Below are 19,047 nucleotides of genomic sequence, written 5' to 3'. Positions count from 1 at the left end.
CAGGTAGGTACTAAGGGACCAAGGTCTTTCCGACTCGGTCATCTCAACTGTGTTGAGGGCATGGAAATCTTCTTCCAGGAAAATCTACCATTGCACCTGGAAGGCCTACATCTCTGTGAAGAGATGGGGTGGTGTCCACGGACGTATTCGGTTTCCAGGGTCCTGCTGTTTTTGCAGCGTGTAGTAGATCAGAAGCTTGCCATAAGCACCACTAAGGGACAGATGTCGGCCTTGGCTGTGTTCTTTCAATGGCCTTCGGTGGCCCATTCTCTGGGGGGTACCTTTGTGCAGGGGGTACGTCATGTACTTCCCCCTATTAAACCATCTCTTCCTCCATGGGATTTGAATCTGGTGCTCTCGGTTCTTCAGGGAACCTCCCTTTGAAAATATCAAAGGCATATTGTACTTCCTTCCTTGTGTCCTCGGCCGGCGCATCCTAAAGAGGTTTCGCTTCATACTTTAGATGTGGTACATGCCTTGCTGGTATACCTATCTGCTATGGCTCAGTTTCGGAGGTCTGACTCGCTATTTGTGTTGGTGTCTGGTCCACAAAAGGCCCTGGCGGTCTCGTCTGCCACCATTTCTCTGTGGATCGGGCAGAATGTCATACAGGCCTATGCTCTTAAGGGGCCGCGCCCCCCTTTCCGGTCACGGCACATTCAACCAGGGCAATTGGTGCTTCCTGGATCTCAAGCGTCTGTCTCACAGGTGTGCAAAGCGGCGACTTGGTCGTCAGTGCACACCTTCTCTAAATTTTACAAGGTTGATGTGAGTGCATCTTTAAATGCTTCCTTCGGCCGCAAGGTTTTAAAGGCGGCTGTTTAAAGTTGCACCTCCTCCGTTGAGGAGCTCTGCTTGTTTTGGGGTGAAGTTATTTTTTTTTTTTTTTATTACTATACTAGACTATACTATTCCCACCCCTCGTTTTTTGACACTGCTTGGGGACATCCCATATGTCAAGACTTGTGAAGGCTGTGTCTGACCATGGACGAAAAGAGAAAATAGTATTTTTTTGTATTCACCGTAAAATCCTTTTCTCTGTCGTCCATGGACGGACACAGCACCCACCCCTCCTTTTTAGGTTTGTACTGCTTGTTACAAATTGAGGCTGCATGTTGCAGGGTGGAGGATTATGTCCGGAGGGACCGCCCACTGGGCGGGGATGTTCAACTCTGTTAAAGTAACATGTATTTAAATATCTAAACATGTTCTGCCTAGTCCTCTCCTATGAACAGGAACATAACCCATGTGCCAATACTTGTGAAGGCTGTGTCTGTCCATGGAAGACAGAGAAGAGGATTTTACGGTGAGTACAAAAAATCCTATTTGTAAAACGCTGTAAAAACGCTTCAGTGTGAAAGGGGTCTTATATGTTCATTGGAGCACTCTTCTTTTGTCTCGTATAGAAACAGATTTAGCCCCACGTCGTACATATTTTGAACATTTACTGCAGCCAAAGCCTTCTTCAAAATAAAAATTCAAGTACAAAATGCCGTAAGTACAGTGCATAAATGGGCAGTAATGGGGTTTACACCACTATGTGTACTGATGAAGCAACGGTATATTTATTGCCTATAGTCAGAGCAAGATTGAGCTCCAAATCGTACACTGCATATATACAATGTTGAGGCTATAGGAACAGCGTGCATGGCCATGATGCAGTCACATGTCCTTTAGTGGTTGTAAAGACTGAAGGTTTTTACCTTCATGAATTCTATGCATGAAGGTTAACCACTTAAGGACCAGCTCACGTATATATACGTCATTATTTTAAAGATGGATATTTCGCTAGCGGCCACTGCCACAACCAAGATACCCATCTTTCCTGTGAGCGGTCCTTTAAACGATAACGGTGGTCTCCGGTGGATTTGCCGCAAGATCACTGTTATCGGCGGCGGGAGAGCGGCCCTCCCGCCGCTCTCCCGCGCCCTCCGCCACTTACCCGTAGCTTGCGGCGGAGGCGCTCGGGTCCTCTCTCCTGCTCGGCTGGGGTACGAGTGAGAGCAAGATGGCCCCCACCCGTCTCCATAGCATAGCAGGGCTATTAAAGGCATATTTTCTTGTAATTTTTTTAAATGACATTTTTTTGTCTAAATATGGGATTTGAGGTCTTTTTGACCCCAGATCTCATTTTTAAGAGGACCTGTCATGCTTTTTTCTATTAGAAGGGATTTTTACATTCCTTGTAATAGGAATAAAAGTGACCTATTTTTTTGTGTGTAAAAATTAATAAAATAAATAAAAAAAGTTTTTTTCTTTCTTAAAGCTACCCGACGAGCTTTCGCGCAGAAGCAAACGCATACTTGAGTATCGCCCGCATATGAAAACGGTGTTCAAACCACACAAGTGAGGTATCGCTGCGATCGTTGGAGCGAGAGCAATAATTCTAGCCCTAGACCTCTGTAACTCAAAAGATGCCACCTGTAGAATTTTTTAAACGTCGCCTATGGAGATTTGTAAGGTAAAAGTTTGACGCCATTCCACGAGCGGGCGCAATTTTGAAGCGTGACATGTTGAGTATCATTTTACTCGGCGTAACATTATCTTTCACAATATAAAAAAAAAATTGGGCTAACTTTACTGTTGTCTTATTTTTAAATTTAAAACGTGTTTTTTCTTTTCCCCCAAAAATGCGCTTGTAAGACCGCTGCGCAAATACGGTGTGACAAAAAGTATTGCAATGACCGCCATTTTATTCTCTAGGGTGTTAGACAAAAAATATATATAATGTTTGGGGGTTTTAAGTAATTTTTTAGCAAAAAAAAACTGTTTTAACCACTTAACCCCTGGACCATATTGCTGGTCAAAGACCAGAGCACTTTTTGCGATTCGGCACTGCATCGCTTTAACTGACAATTGCGCGGTCGTGCGACGTGGCTCCCAAACAAAATTGGCGTCCTTTTTTCCCACAAATAGAGCTTTCTTTTGGTGGTATTTGATCACCTTTGTGGTTTTTAGTTTTTGCGCTATAAACAAAAATAGAGCGACAATTTTGAAAAAAAATTTTTTTTACTTTTTTCTATAATATCCCCCAAAAATATATAAAACAAAATTTTTTCCCTCAGTTTAGGCCGATACGTATTCTTCTACATATTTTTCGTAAAAAAAAAAAATCGCAATAAACGTTTGGTTTGCGCAAAAGTTATAGTGTTTACAAAATAGGGGGTAGTTTTATGGCATTTTTGATCAGCGATTTTTTTTTTTTTTTCTTCGGTACTGCGACATTATGGCGGACACTTTTGACACATTTTTGGGACCATTGGCATTTTTATAGCGATCAGTGCTATAAAAATGCATTGGATTACTATAAAAATGCCACTGGCAATGAAGGGGTTAACACTAGGGGGCGGGGAAGGGGTTAAGTATTTTCCCTGTGTGTGTTCTAACTGTAGGGGGGGTGGCCTCACTAGGGGAAATGACTGATCGCTGTTCATACATTCGGTCAGGCATTTCTCCCCTGACAGGACCGGGAGCTGTGTGTTTACACACACACAGCTCCCAGTCCTCGCTCTGTAACGAGCAATCGCGGGTGCCCGGCGGTGATCGCGCCCGCCGGGCACGCACACGGGAGTCAGGGACAAGTGGGGGGCGCTTAGAGTGCTGACTTTATACTACGGGCTCTCGTGCAGGGGAGCCGACCTGCTGCCGTAGAACTGTAAGTCTGAAAAACAGGCAAGGTCCTTAAGTGGTTAAAAACTTGTGTGCAGCAGCGGTCTCTCCATTCTCATTGACTAAGACAACAGCACACCTGCTGTCAGTCACAGCCAGTGAGGAGAAGGCTGGGTCAGTCTCGGTCTTAAAAACAGAGGCGGATCGGGGGTGAGCATGCACAAGCAGGTTGCTATGGGGGCACTCAGTAAGAAGGGCCAGGCGCACCAAGAGGGGACGCAAAAAGATTGGGGCTGCTCTGTGCAAAACCATTGCACAAAGCAGGTAAATATAACCTGTTCCCTAAAGGCTTACGTTTTTTTTTTTTTTTTTTTTAATATATTACTTTAGGCTCACTACTTTTGCCCAAATTGTCTTTCAACACAGCAGCTGGAGAGAGCGTACCTCCACCCATTTTCCCAGGAAATACTGCAGTCTCATTCTTCAACACTTCCACCATGGCTTCAGTTGCAGTGATTCCTCTTCCGCAGTGGAAGCGCTGGCGTGGGAACTGAGGATGGTGCTGTGCTCTCCCTAGGTTGGGAGGCTTGGTGGCAAACTTTTTATTTTATTTTATTTTTTTCTTGTTGGGGGCAATCACCACCCACCCCCCAGCCCAACAGGTGAGGGTGTTCTGAAATTCTTCCCCTTTTCCAGCCCGGCAAGGGCAATGGCTGTCTGAAGGGCTTGTTTCTGCTTGGGGGTGTGGGGCCAGTGCAGTTGTCCTGGGCCTTCGGGCTTCTGCTTGCTCCAGGACACAAGTGACAGGTCATAACACTCCCGGGGAAAAACAGGCTTTGGTTTTACACAGAGCAGTCCTCATCCTCCTCTTGGGTCCCTCGCCGGTGCTCCTGGCTCCCCCTCCTTAGCGAGTGCCTCCATAGAAAGCTTCTTTCTATAAGGGCACTCCCATGTGCTTGTTTTTGAGCTGCCCTCTCTAGGTCTATTGACACAGACTGGGTGTCTCGGCCCCGCTCAAGTTGGTTTGTCAGTGGCTCCGGTTGCTATGAATCTGCTGAGTGGTGAGGGGACAGACCTGGGAGAGCTGCTGCTCTCCTGCACATCGTTGAATTAAGATTGGGCTCAGGTAAGTATGCTGTAAGGTGGGCTGGGGGGATCCTGCAGCACAGAAGGCTTTTACCTTATTGGTTTCTTCAGAACAAACACCTATATTACAGTATTTAAACAAACTCCGTTTGCAGGCAGGGAGGTTCCAGCAGGATCGCAATGTGAGCAGCTACATTGACAAGCAACTGTGTGCCCTATTATTTCATAATGCATCCTGTTAGAAGTGAACTGTCACAGTAAAGAATAGATGCGATTGTCTATTTCCCAAGGGGCAGCTCACAAGCTTCATTTTCTTAAAAAAAAAACTACTGTTGCCATTTTTATGTAGCCATCTAAAAAAAAAAAATATAAGACATAGACAGAATCAGATTTATTTAAATTTTTTTTTTTTTTTTTTACCACGTCTTCAGAGAAAGAGATTATGCTAAATAAAATCCCATAATACTGTAGTCAAAATAAGATGTTGATGTGTTGAAATATTTATTTTAACGTTTAAAGTTTTAGCAAGTTTATCTTATCACGAAGTAGATATGTGAGTTTTTTTTTTTTTTTTATTAAATTTTCTTCAGCATATATAGTTACAGAACTTTTAAACTGGTCACATGATGATAATTTCCCTTACAGGTTAATCCAGTTGCTGCATTTATGCTTTCTTATTAACATTGTAAACAAAATCATGTTCATCTTTATTTAATCCCGTGCAGATTTTTGACTTGATGGATGCCAAGGCAAGAGCTGACTGTATCAAAGAGATTGACCTCCTTAAGGTAAACACTTTTTGAAGCACCCCTAAGATTGTTTGTAGTATGCGCTTTTTGTGTGAAATCTGATGCTTTGATGATTTTGCTTTTCCCTTCGTCTAGCTGAGCCCGTTTTTCCAATGTGCCACATAAAGGCTTTGAACCGCTTATTCTTCACATCTCCTATGAACTTGGCATCTTTAAATAAGAGAGGAAAGATGTTTACATCTTAAGATAAAACTGCATTAAAGTTCCCTTTGCTCTCTCTTTACAACATGCACAGTGGGATTATATGTTGCCCTCAAACTTTTTTTGTTGCCAAGATAACATTGTGCAGGAATGTTCTTTTTGAAAGGTAATCCAGAATGTTGGTGCATCAAACGAAACTTGCTTTTGTGTTTAAGATTCTGTATATTGATCACTTTAAACGGGATACCTCAGAATTACGTAAAATTATTTTATATAACTGATTTTTTTTTTAATGAGGATATAAAAATGCAGTGACATTTTAAACTTTTGTTTTAAGCTTGGCTTTCCTAAATTATGTACTTGATACAGTGTTTCTCAACTCCAGTCCTCAAGGCGCCCCAACAAGTCATGTTTTCAGGCTTTCCATTATTTTGCACAGGGGATTTATTCAGTTTCACTGCCTTAGTAATTACCACAGCCAGGGAAAACATGACCTGTTGGTGCGCCTCGAGGTGAGAAACACTGACTTGATGCACACCTGAGAGACGACCTAGTTCAACAGGACGTTGTTTTAAAAGCCAATCCTAAACATTCCTTTTCCACCTTTTCTAAAGTTTCACGGTACTAATCACAGAGATGGCTCAATAGAGAGCTTAACAAACCAGCTTCCAAAAAAAATGACAATGTCATCATATGATCTTACCAGAAAAAGAAAATCCTATTCCCAATTTCCATCTCCCTTGATATCACTCATACATTAAGAGGCTCCAAGAGAGAAACTTGAGTGGGCATAATGGCTGTACAGGTTGCCAAATCTAGAATAGATGTGAAATATACTACTAGGTGATTTTTTTTTTATTTCATACTTAAAAATTATTTTGAAAAGAATAAAAATTCATACGCATCATACTAAAAATAATTTATCATGTAAGACCTATTGAAGTTATCTCTGGTAAAGAAGTATTAAACGCAAAATCAAAAACATATTAAACTGCAGTTTACAAACTGTTATATTTTGGTGGCTGCGTTCGTTTTTTCTTTCTTGAAGTTTTTTTCCTTTTTTATTTCACCTGGGGATCTAGTTATGTCTGTTATTTTTCAATTTACTAGAACAACCCAATCTATCTGTGTAGCAGTTAGCGAGTTAAGACAAATCATTTACAACTGACACAGGGGTGCTTACAATTGTCAGCTTTTATTTTTTTTAAACTTTTATCTTAAAAGAAAAAAGTTGCTGTAGCTGCTTAAATATTAGCTGGAGTTCAGCTTCAAATTTTTGCTCAAGTCCATCTAAATCTAGTCTAAAGCCCCATACACACGGTCGGACTTTTGGCCAACCAACTTCAAAATCTGCAACTTTTCTAATTTGTCTGACCGTGTGTACGCGCCATCGGACCAACTTTTTCGGGTTTCATCTGACAAAAAGTTGCGTCTGCAAACGGACAAACTTTTCGGCATCAAAAGTCTGATGGTGCCTTGTCTGACCGTGTGTACAGCAAGCCAACCAACTTTTGGACAAAGTGCAAATACGCATGCTCAGAACTAGGGATGAGCGCCGGCGTGTTCGCACAGTCCACGTGCAGAGCCCGCCAGTAAGTCGGCACCGCACCGCGCTAATCACAGGCAGTGAGACATTTCCTGATCTCTGTAGCCGCGCATCGGGACAATGTCTCCCTGCCTGTGATTAGTGCAGCTCCATGCTGACTTCCTGGCGGGCTCTGCACGTGGACTGTGCGAACACGCCGGAGCTCATCCCTACTCAGAACCAATGTTAAAAGCAACAAACAATAGCAGAAGTTAACCAAAGGGTGGCGGTAAAGAGCAGAAAAGAGCAAAAAAACACATGATGTTAGGAAAGTTTTAGAAAAGTTTGCAGAAAAGTCTGACTGTGTGTATGCTATGGGTGTGGCTGGACAAATCAATTAGGACAAAAATCCAAGGGAAATTTTGTTGGATGTCTGACCGTGTGTATGAGCCTTTAATACTACCATCTCCCTAGATTGACAATGTTGTTGTCCAGAGGTGTCTGCTTCACTACTTCATCTGGAATTCAGACACCCTAAGACAGAAAGTGTGTTACTGGCAAGATCATCAGTTGAAATAAAGGGTGGGGGGAGCCTTAAAAAAAAAAAAAAAAAGCCAAGAACATAGTATTTTCTTTCTTGTACACCACAGGGCATCTTTATCTCCATTACAATAGGATTATGCTGCCACCTTTAGGAGATGGGACGCTGGCAAAAAAGAAAAGCAATCCCCCTTGTGTGCATAACCCTTCCCCGTTCATAAGGTTTTCTGTTTTTTTTTCTTTTGCTTTTTATTTTAGGGGTGATGGTCATGTCTGTGCAGTCTCTGCACAAAAAATAGCTAGCTGAGATTGGAACACTTTTTTTTTTTTTCCGGATCCATTGCATACAGCTTTTCAACAGTCAGGGTTGGTACACAAGCCTCATACTGGACACACAAGGATGGACTGTAAGGTTGTCAGTCCTCCGTGGACCATGTGGAGCGGGACCCTACTCGATGACCTATTGACTTGTGGACATGTAAGGCTCTCTACAACTGCAGTGATCCCCAGGGTCTTTTGGCATTGCCTACTATGATGGGTGAAGCTTGAACCCCCAGGGGGGTCTTATCCTTCTCTAGGGCCTGCTGAGGACAAGGAACTTATTGGCCAAATGCAGGAGATGGTGTCCCCTACATTCACTTTAGACTGCCAAGCTGCGGACATGTGCAGTATGGTCAGTGACATCACGAGTGGGGTGGAGCGTTCCTCTGCCAGGCATCTTTCGGGTCCCACGTGAGCAGGTATAACTGCAGCTGTGGGCCTGCAGGTCACAGTCTGCTGAAGGGCTATACATGTCGCAGCACCAGCATGAGAGCATTCCGCGGGACTACAGGCTGCAGCAGAACTTTCATTCTGGGGGTTGGATTACTCAGTGTTTTCTCGGGGGCGGTGGGGCACTAGCAGGATCAGAAAGTTCTAATATCTCACCAGTGCACTGGTGTTTAGTGAGACGTGCCCTCTTGGCTGACTCATATCGCTGTTCTCAGCAAGGAGCTACTAATCGTCAGGCTGTTTTTCACTGACGACAGAGAGGAGGGGATGTAGGGGGGTGATGGATCTCAAATATCTTATTGGGGTTGGGAGGATCTTGGACACACAGCCTCCTGTGTAGTGTATCCTATGAAGGTCAGAGTGTTCTCTACAGATCTGACTCCCTCCACCTATCTGGTACTCCCGCTACTTACCAGACATCTTGCTCCAGTACTTTTGTGTCATGAGGGAAATTCTCATATGCCATTGCTGGTTCACAACACAAGCTTTTTGGAATTCTTGCCGGCTTGGATTGCCTTTGTCACAAGTAGAAATGTTCCCTCTCTATTGAGGAAAAACCAGTGGAGGATGGGGTTGATGATGAAGACCTGAGTGTTTTGGTAGGAGATGCAGAAGAATCCTTAATCGAATATTCTACTCTGAAGTAGCCCAGGGTCAAGGATTATCTCAAAGTACTGAACCCTCGGCTCCAGAGGTTACAGGATTTGGAGCATAGCATCTGCTATATCCTCAATCCTACCTTGTACATCCTCATAAAATATGTTTTGTGCACAGATTGAGCTCACATTGACAAGGTATTTGCCAAAAATGTTTGCTCAGCAAAACCCTATGGAGGGGTGACTTCACTAAAAATGTATCCCTGCAGTGGATTTGGCAGTTTCTTTTCTTAACAAGACCCTCACTGACTCAGTGGACACAGCCCAGGAATTTAAGGATTCCTCAGACAAACATCTTAAAGGAATTATTCAAGGCCTCATTTTCTCTGGTGGGAGCAGTTTTACAGCTGAGAGAGGGATTTTAATGGTGGAGATAGTAAGTAGCAGAAACCTGGAGGATTTCTCTTGGCTTCTCCGTGGGTGCCTTTTTAAAAGGCCCCATTCAGCAACTTTGGTGTCATTGGGGCCTTACTCATATACTTGTGCAGGAGTTTATGGTGGTGGTGTTGGTCAGCATAATTGTCCTGTAAAACGGAGCACTGAGTGGGGTAGGGATATAGAAGAGGTGCCCTAGGGTGCATGGGATTTGAAAGTTTGCCAGTGTGCAGTCACCTAAAGATACAAGTCTATAATGCATGGTGTATGAATAAGATGCCTGTGTTCTGACCTGTAGTGTACTCTATGGCCTCGTACACACGACCTGACTGGTCCGCCGACCAGTGTCAGTGGACAGATCCGATTGTGTGTACAGGCTAACGGACAGATTTCCAGCGGACAAATGTTTCTTAGCATGCTAAGAAACATGTCCGCTGGGAAGCTGTCCGGCGGACATGTCCGCTGGTTAGTACGTCTAACCAGCGGACAGAAATCCCGCGCATGCGTTGAATTGTTTCGACGCATGCATGGAAGCATTGAACTCGCGCGATAGAGAACGTCGGTGTCGTCTACGTCACCGCGTTCTCTGTCCGCCCGGATTTCGGTTTGATGGTGTGTACAGCCATCAGACCGAAATCTCCCAGCGGACATGTCCGATGAAAACGGTCCAGCGGACCGTTTTCATCGGACTGTCCGCTCGTCTGTACGGGGCCTAAGATATAGAATTTACAAGTAACTCAAATTCAAGGTATAAGGAACATTATCATTCATATGGTTGAACTACTGTATTTATTGTCGTGTAACACTTTTTTACCCTGAAAATAGAGGGAAAACTGTGCCTGCGTGTTATACGCAGGGGGCCGTGGAAAGTTTTTTTTTCCCTGAAACTTCCCTCTTAAATTTAGGTTGCGTGTTATATGCCTGTGCGTGTTATACGCCAATAAATGATGAAGTTTAATATTCTGAATTGTGTACTTAAGTTCTATAGCACCGTAAGTGTTATTTAAGTGATGTGGTGATTTTCTAAAGCTGTTTCACCTAACCACATTACAAATGCAGTGAAGTCAAAATGTCTCTGTTCTTAAAGTTCATCACAGGACACAGGAATCCCTTCTGCCTTTGTGGTTTATGGCCTGGTGAAAAAAATGAAGCCTTGTCTAAGGGGTGGGGAGGGAGATTTTCTGTATTTTTTGCAATCACCTGTAGGTGGCAATATAACCCTGAAATAATGGAGATAATACCCTGTGCCCTGTGATATTATCCAAAAAAGGGATTTGTACAGGGTAACCAAAACTTCTATTTTCAGAGAACATCAACAATAATTGTCCCTATATTTCTCATACTGGGTTTATCTTGTTTTTTGAAGTTAACACAAACTATTTAACTATTTTTGGAGTTTGTGGTGGTTTCATAATTGTTTTTGAAAGTGAAAGACAAACTTGCTTACCTACAATTCAAAGACAATTTCCAGTTAGCCAAAATGATGGTACCAGGAAAGTTTATCCAGTGCAACACAGACATGGTAGGTGAGGTCCTAAGTAACCATATTTTTTTTGTGCTTGTAGATTAGCTCTCAAAGTTGATCTTTTATAATGGAATAACCAATTCTGGTTGAGAAAGATATACAATTAAGACATTAGAGTGACCCGGGGTTAACAAACCTGAATGAAATGTGTTATGTTGGAGATAGTTAGCTAGCTAGTTGGATGTTTGTTTACTTTGGTTTAAAGGTTAAGAAAGCCTTTTATTAACTTTTCTGTTAAGAAAGCCTTTTATTACAGTAATATTTAATATCTGTCTTTTAAGGGACACAATATTCAGAGACCGTTGGATTATAGCGCTGCCTACAGGAGGATTTTGGACACTGGCAAGATAAAGTAATCAGTCTGGTATAACTCCCTCTGAACCCTAACTTTTTTTTTTGTTGCTAGGGTCTTGGGAGGATGGATGCAATCTCTCTACTGAGAAAAGTTTAAAGATTAACTGCAGAAAACTAAATGGTCCTTCCTTGCTGTGGGGCTTTTTAGCGCTGCCAGGGTTAACTGCTCAATTGATCTAGGGGACATGAAACCGGATCCTCTGCTGCCCTGGGAAATGGCACTCTACTCCAGCAGTGGACTGTCCCTAGGTGTCCTCGCATCCAGTGCAGGGCTGTGGGCTCTTGATCAGTCTTGATTTTGGAGGACCTTAGACTGCTGGAGCACAGAGGAGCAGAGGCATCAGGGACCCGTCTACCTGGGGAAGGTGCATATTTAAGTAAAACTGCCCTTCACAGTAACCCAGACATAAACAAACAGGTAATGCTTGCAGTGTGGATGTGCAGCCCTATGTGGAAGAATTTAGTGAGTGGGTGGAATTTAGTTTCTGGAGTTAAGTTTTTTTTTTTTTTGCTATCAAGACTTCCACCAATACACTGCTTGAGCTGCTCTCCTTAAGCAGCTATTATGATTGGTACAGTGCCTTGAAAATGGATTCATACCCCTTGAAATCTTCCAAATGTTTTCCATGTTACAACCTAAAATGTAAATGTATTTAATTTGTGTTTTATGTGCTAGACCAACACAAAGTGGCACATAATGATAAAGGGAAATGATAAAGGGTTTTCCATTTTTTTTTTTTTTTTTTTAATACAAATATGTGAAAAGTGTGGCGTGCGTTTGTGTTCAGCTCACTTTACTCTGATACCCCTAACTAAAATCTAGTGGAACCAATTGTCTTCAGGAGTCACCTAATCGGTGTAATACAATATCAGTAAAAATACAGCTGTTCTATGAAGCCCTACGATTTGTTAGAGAACCTTTAGTGAACAAACCGCATCATAAAGGCCAAGGAACACACCAGACAGATTGGGGATAACGTTGTGGAGAAGTTTAACCACTTAAGCTCCAGACCATTTGGCTGGCCAAAGACCAGGCCACTTTTTACAATTTGGCACTGCGTCGCTTTAACTGACAATTGTGAGGTCGTGCAACGTGGCTCCCAAACAAATTTGACGCCCCCCCCCCCATAAATAGAGCCTTTTTTATTCCCCCCCCTCACCTTCCAGGGCAGCTACTTGAGAGATTATTGGCTCCGCCCTCTACAGGAAACACAAATCATATACAATTTAAAAGGCCCCTCCCTTTCCTCTGACCCTCAGTTTTGTGTTTCCAGACCCTCCAGGAGCACTGACACGTTTTTTGTTTTTCCTAGGTCTGGTAACTGTGGTTGGTGGATCCCCCCTGCTCTGGCATCATCCAGTACAGGTTGTGACCAAGTCCTGGCTGTGTTAAGTCCCTGTTCTTTCGGCCAGAAGGGTTCCCTGTTTTTGGAGGTACTTTTCTTACCTGTGTAAGTGGTGGCAACTTCCTTCAGGTTTTTTCCCCCAACTCTGCCTGGTGGAAGCCTTGTCCTCCTTGGCTTCACGAGGTGTAAAACAATGGCGTCTGAGGATTTCCGGTGACGCTGCAAGATGGCGCTGGAACCGGAAGTCACGTGACACACTTTTCGGTGCTGTGTTCATAAGGAACACGGCAGAGTACACAGAGGACGTGCTGCCTGGGACAGCACCCTATTTTCCCCGCACTGAGGAGCCCCACAGGAGCCATTGTGTCAATGTATATCATCGTGCACTGTTCCTTATGTGGTTAAAGCAGGGTTGAGTTATAAAAAAAATATTCCTAGCTAACATCTCAGGGAGCACTGTTCAATCCATCATCCAAAAATGGAAAGAGTATGGCACAACTGCAAACCTACCAAGACTGGGCCGTCCACCTAAAGTTTAGGTCCTAAACGGACAGGCCAGGCAAGGAGAGCATTAATCAGAGAAGCAGCAAAGAGGCCCATGGTAACTCTGTAGGAGCTGCAGAGATCCACAGCTCAGGTGGGAGAATCTGTCCACAGGACAACTATTAGTCATGATTTCTACAAATCTTGCCTTGTTATGGAAGAGTGGCAAGAAGAAAGCCATTGTTGAAAGAAAGACATAAGTCCCATTTCAGTATGTGAGAAGCCATATGGGGGACACAGCAAACATGTGGAAGAAGGTACTCTGGTCAGATGAGACCAAAATTTAACTATTTGGCCTGAAAGAAAAACGCCATGTGTGGCGGAAAACTAACACTGCACATCACCCTGAAGACACCATTCCCACTGTGAAACATGGTGGTAGCAGCATCATGTCAGGATGCTTTTCTTCAGCATGGACAGGGAAGATGGTCAGAGTTGATGGGAAGATGGATGGAGCCAAATACAGGGCATTCTTGGAAGAAAACCTGTTTGTCTGCAAAAGACTTGAGACTGGGGAAGGAGGCCTTCCATCAGGTCAGCGACCCTAAAAATACAGCCAGAGCTACAATGAAATGGTTTAAATCAAGGCATATTCATGTTTTTATTATGACCCAGTCAAAGCCCAGACCTAAATCCAATTCAAAATCTGTGGCAAAACTTTAAAATTGCCGTTCACAGATGTTCTCCATCCAATCTGACAGAGCTTGAGCTATTTTGCAAAGAAGAATGGGCAGAAATGTCACATATTAGATGTGCAAAGCTGGTAGAGACATCCCTAAAAAGACTTGCAACTGTAATTGCAGCAAAAGATGGTTCTACAAAGTAGAGCTGCACGATTCTGGCCAAAATGAGAATCACAATTTTTTATGCTTAGAATGAAGATCATGATTCTCTCACGATTCTCGCAGCGTAAAATCTTTTACATTTATACAAAAAAAAAATGGGCTAACTTTACTGGCTAGTTTTTTTTTTGTTTTTTTTTATTCATTAAAGTAATTTTTTCCAAAAAAATTGCATTTAAAAAGACTGTTGCGCAAATACAGTGTAACATAAAATATTGCAGAAACCGCCATTTTATTCTCTAGGGTCTCTACTAAAAAATGTTATAATGTTTGGGGGTTCTAAGTAATTTTCTAGGAAAAAAAATGATTTTAACTTGAAAAGAGCTGCCAGAGAAAGGTTTGGTGTTTAAGTGGTTAAACGTTCCTAATTTACATACAGAAGTTTATTCCTTTGAAGTGATACAATGTTTAGACTTAACTTTCCACTGATAAAGAATGTTTTCAAAAACTTGGCAGGCTGCCCAGACTTGGCTGATTGCCCAGACTGACTTTTGGCTGAGAGCAGACAGGAAATTCTTTGCATACCAAAGTGCAGAGAGAAAATTATTTTCATGTCAAAGATCGTCAAACCCTGTGTCAAGAATCGTAACGGGAAGAAGATCGCCATAACGATTCTTGACGATTAATTGTGCAGCTCTACTACAAAGTAATAAAGTGATACTAAAGGTTCAGTTTTTTTATTTTATTTTTTAAATAACAAACATGTCATACTTCCATTGTGCAGTTCATCTTGCACAGAATGAAAAGGAAAATAAATGTGTAGCGCTCAAACTGACTGTCAATAATGAAAATCAATTGCCAAAGAATGTGAAACGCATAACAATTATAAACAGAATGTGCATAAACAACATACAAGTCCCATATTGCAGGAAATAAATATGGTGCCGCTGAGTACGTGGTGCAGTGTGAACTGTTGCGCCTGTTGGTTGGTGCCAAAGCGCAAAAAGTGATATAATCAGCAATAGTTCGATGAAAATATTCACATAAACCAAAACAAAATCAATCTAGTGAAAAAGTGAATTGATGAGATGAGTGACTTCTCCACTACGTGATAAAACCACCACCGAAAGCAATGCAGGCTTACTGGAGCGTGTTGACTTAAGATGACATATGCCACTGAAAGTCAAGGGAGGCTTATAATGACTGGTGTCATATACGATCCAAGGCAGAGTAGTACATCAACCGATCATCGTATCCTCTGAGATAGGTGGATGGAAAGAGACTGTATACTATGCTGACGATAGAGTCCCCAGGCTGGTTATTCCTCAGTGTGTTAATGGTATATGGAGATAGGATAAAAGAGGCCAAATAGCGTAATCCCGTTTAAAATGGAATTATTTAATTACAGCTATAAAACTTACATTTAGCTGGAGTTAAAAGCACTTTGTGTACAAATAGGGGGCAGTGGAGTCCTCCCGACGCATTTTGTGGTCATAGCACTTCGTCTTGCACAGAGTGGCCCCGATTGTCCTCTTCTGGGGTCCCACGGAGGCTCTTGCGGCTCCTCCCCACAATAGAAAACCACATCTGGGAAGCTCGCTCCCGAGAGAGTTACATTGCGGGCGCGCCTCCGAGTCATTCACTCAGCGTCCATAGCTGCGAGTGTATGACTTGACCCCACCCCCTGGCGGCCACGTTATTGGATTTGATTGGCGGCAGCGGGAGCTAGTGGCTGCGTTGCTGTCAATCTATCTAATGAAGAGCCAAGAAGCCTAGGAGAGAGCGATGCGGGATCGAGCCCACGGAAATTCAGGGCTCAGGAAAGTAAAACGGGGGTTTGGGGTGGGGGGGATGGACACTACAAGGTGTTTTTTCAACTTAATGCATAGGATACTGACATGGAAAAATTGGCTGTATGCAGAGCACACAGCCATTTTGCCTTGTGCTATAAGCCAGGGCTCAAAATTTCAAGTCCTGAGCTACTAGCCAGGCCTCAAGAGTTACTCGCCACCAGTTGCCCCACCTAATTCATACACTGCCCTGCGCCTAATTGCACCTGTAAACACGCCCTTGTAGATTATCTCATGGAATGACAATGTTTTATGCAGAATCAAGTTACAAAATTAAATATTACCAACAACAACTTTAACAAAATGGGACGGGGCACTGGGGGCAGACCAGAGGGACAGGGCACTGGGGGCAGACCAGAGGGACAGGGCACTGGGGGCAGACCAGAGGGACAGGGCACTGAGGGCAGACCAGACCAGAGGGACAGGGCACTGAGGGCAGACCAGACCAGAGGGACAGGGCACTGGGGGCAGACCAGAGGGACATGGCACTGGGGGCAGACCAGAGGGACAGGGCACTAGAACTGGGTCTCTTCCCCATTCTCTTGCTGTCTCCTCTGCAACTCCCATCCATCCATCCTCTCTCCCGCTCCCATTCATCTCATCATCAGGAGCCTGTGTGTGCGGCTCCACGCTTGCATGTCCCCACTTCTCCCTTTTATTCAGGCTGGCAGAGAGGAGAGGAGCTGCAGCGCAGTGGGAGGAAGTACAATCCAGAGCTGAGATCCACACAACTGCACAGCCATTGACACCACAGCACACATTGAGACCAGTCTGTTCACAGTGCTCAGGCTAAACTGTTGAACACTTACATAGAGCACAAGGAGAAGAAAACTGCACAAACTAGAAGGCTGCCGCTCTCATGTCAGGGCAACTTTCAGTGAGTGCTGCACCGGAGTGGTAATTTTTGCAATCTTCCACCTCACTCATTACTTTCTGCTCTCCAGCTACATTGGTCGGGGCCCGGGGGAGGGGGGCAGGCTCAGAGAGGTCATACTGTTGGGTCCCATGGCTTAATGAGAATTGTAAGGAGAGCACCTGTGTACTGCTCTGCCTGTGCGCGGCTCACCAGACTACTTTTCCCGAGCATGCACCTTTCCCCTTTGGCCGCCAATCTCATCTGGACTCTAAGTGTAGGCACAGATTGGAGGGAGATTGGTCATGCAGCCCTGTCATCACTCGCCCCCAGCTTAAATGCACTCGCCAAATGCTAGTAGGCGAGTGGAAATTTTGAGGGCTGCTATAAGCACACACTTCATCTTGGTGAAATAATCAATCTTTAAGCTAAAAGGTTCACTCACCATTCATCCCCTTACATTCATTCAAGTCAAGAGACACAATAGCCTGTTCTCATTTCAGCATCACAGCAAGACTGCCTTTATTAGAACAAAAGCCTTCACAGACCACAGCTGATTGGAGGAGATCACAGCATGTGACCATAGGAAGTGATGTCACAGCATGTGACCTCCTCCATGGGAAGCCAGGACACAGCATGGGGGCTCGACACAGCAAATGCCCATAAATGGATTTGGCAGCACATGATAAACCCCACAGCAGGGATATATACAATAACGATACAGTAATAATTCAATAACAATATGATACCGGAATACAATAACCAATGAACACAGTTCCTGATGAGGGGAGCTTATCTGCAGGTGTATGCTCACATCCCAAAACAGTGTTGATCAGGCACCGAGAGATGACAAAAGCGCACACCTGCCAAACCGACAATGCGCTTGCAGAGTGGACGCATCCGACAGGCAAATATCTGTGCATGACACAGGGGCCCTTTTGCCGGCCGAAACCCCCACTCCACAAACGCCCTTCTCCAAATCATGAAGTGTATCTCAACCAGTCTCGGTCCGCCCCAGTCAGCTCTTTAGAGCGGGCTGCGGGAGAACCAACAATGGGTGACACTATGACAATACATATTAAATGCATCTTCATGAAATTTCCACAACAATACATTAAGGTGAAAAAACATGAGGGTTTACAACCCCTTTAACTCAGGGTGGCCCCATACAAATGCATGCCACACTTTTCAGATATTTCTTTGTAAAAAAAAACATTTGAGTTTGATTCCACTTGACAATGATGTGCCACTTTGAGTTGGTCTATCACATGCAATCCCAATAAAATATATTTACGTAAGTTTTTAGTTGTAACATGACAAAATTTGGAAAATTTCAAGGGGTATGAATTATTTTTCAAAGCACTCTATATGTACTCAATGGCTTTGGAGGGCTGTAACAGGACCCCACTGGGCTAGACATTTGCGGGGCATGTCTAGAATGAGCTTGGATGCTGGGCTCTGTTGTACTTGTCTGACCTTTGTGTGCTGTTAGCCAAAGAGCACTTTCCAGATTCAGAGCTGCGACCCAGTCTATAAAGACTGATTTATGAGTCGGCAATGTGGGCCGAGTATTGGAAGATGCTATATTTATTGGAATTTCTGGCTGCCGTTATTACCCTTGTTTTCCTTTCATCTCTGCAAAAAGGGTTATAATGCACCCCAAATGTACTGACTCGTTCTAACCTTGCTACTCTCCCAGCACCACCCTTAAGGGACAACATTAATGTGAACAGTCCACACCTTAAAGGCTTGGTTTGATCCCGAACATTCAATGTTGGAGCTGACTCATTGCTTGTAGTATCTGGGTGCTAGATACAGCTCAAGCCTCTGGAAAAATCTGAATCAACACTTGGAGCCATCCTGCTCTGCGATGCTGCATATAAAGTCTGGGCTTGACGATACTTTTTAGTGGCAGTACAGTTTACCCATTTCTACTCCAGACCGGTTTAACTCAACACTGTGTTGCTGTGGAACAAGTTCGTTTTGTCTCTAGACAAATCAACTTGCCTAAAACCACATTGTGGCTCAGTAATTTTTTTCTGCGGTTGGGAAATCCCTTCCTCCTGATACCTTGAAAGATCATGACTGATACCGGCATGAAGAGCCAGGGAGGACTCCTATATACCTTCTTGGTGCAGGGTACTTGAACGCTGGAGGATTCTCATAATAGTCAACATTCTGAAACTCCTGGCAATTTAGTCGTATCTACAATACTGGACTTGCCTGGCAAGAAAGTCACTAGATCTGGATTCAGTTGGACAATGCCACAGCAGTGATGTATA

At 43.7% G+C, this 19,047-nt stretch overlaps 1 protein-coding gene across 3 annotated transcripts in view; it reads left to right on the top strand.

The window, feature by feature from the left end:
• NEK7 (NIMA related kinase 7) overlaps positions 1 to 19,047 on the top strand; it is a 225,962-nt gene that overhangs the window by 78,222 nt on the left and 128,693 nt on the right. For all 3 annotated transcript variants that reach the window (XM_040359875.1, XM_040359873.1, XM_040359874.1), the window contains one exon: positions 5,421 to 5,483. In XM_040359875.1, the coding sequence (XP_040215809.1) occupies positions 5,421 to 5,483 (63 nt within the window). The remainder of the gene's footprint in view (positions 1 to 5,420; positions 5,484 to 19,047) is intronic.

This window comes from Rana temporaria, chromosome 7, assembly GCF_905171775.1.
Source record: "Rana temporaria chromosome 7, aRanTem1.1, whole genome shotgun sequence".
Lineage (NCBI taxonomy): Eukaryota > Metazoa > Chordata > Amphibia > Anura > Ranidae > Rana > Rana temporaria.
The sequence above is the reverse complement of the archived record's forward strand: the minus strand, read 5'-3'. Positions and strand labels throughout refer to the sequence as shown.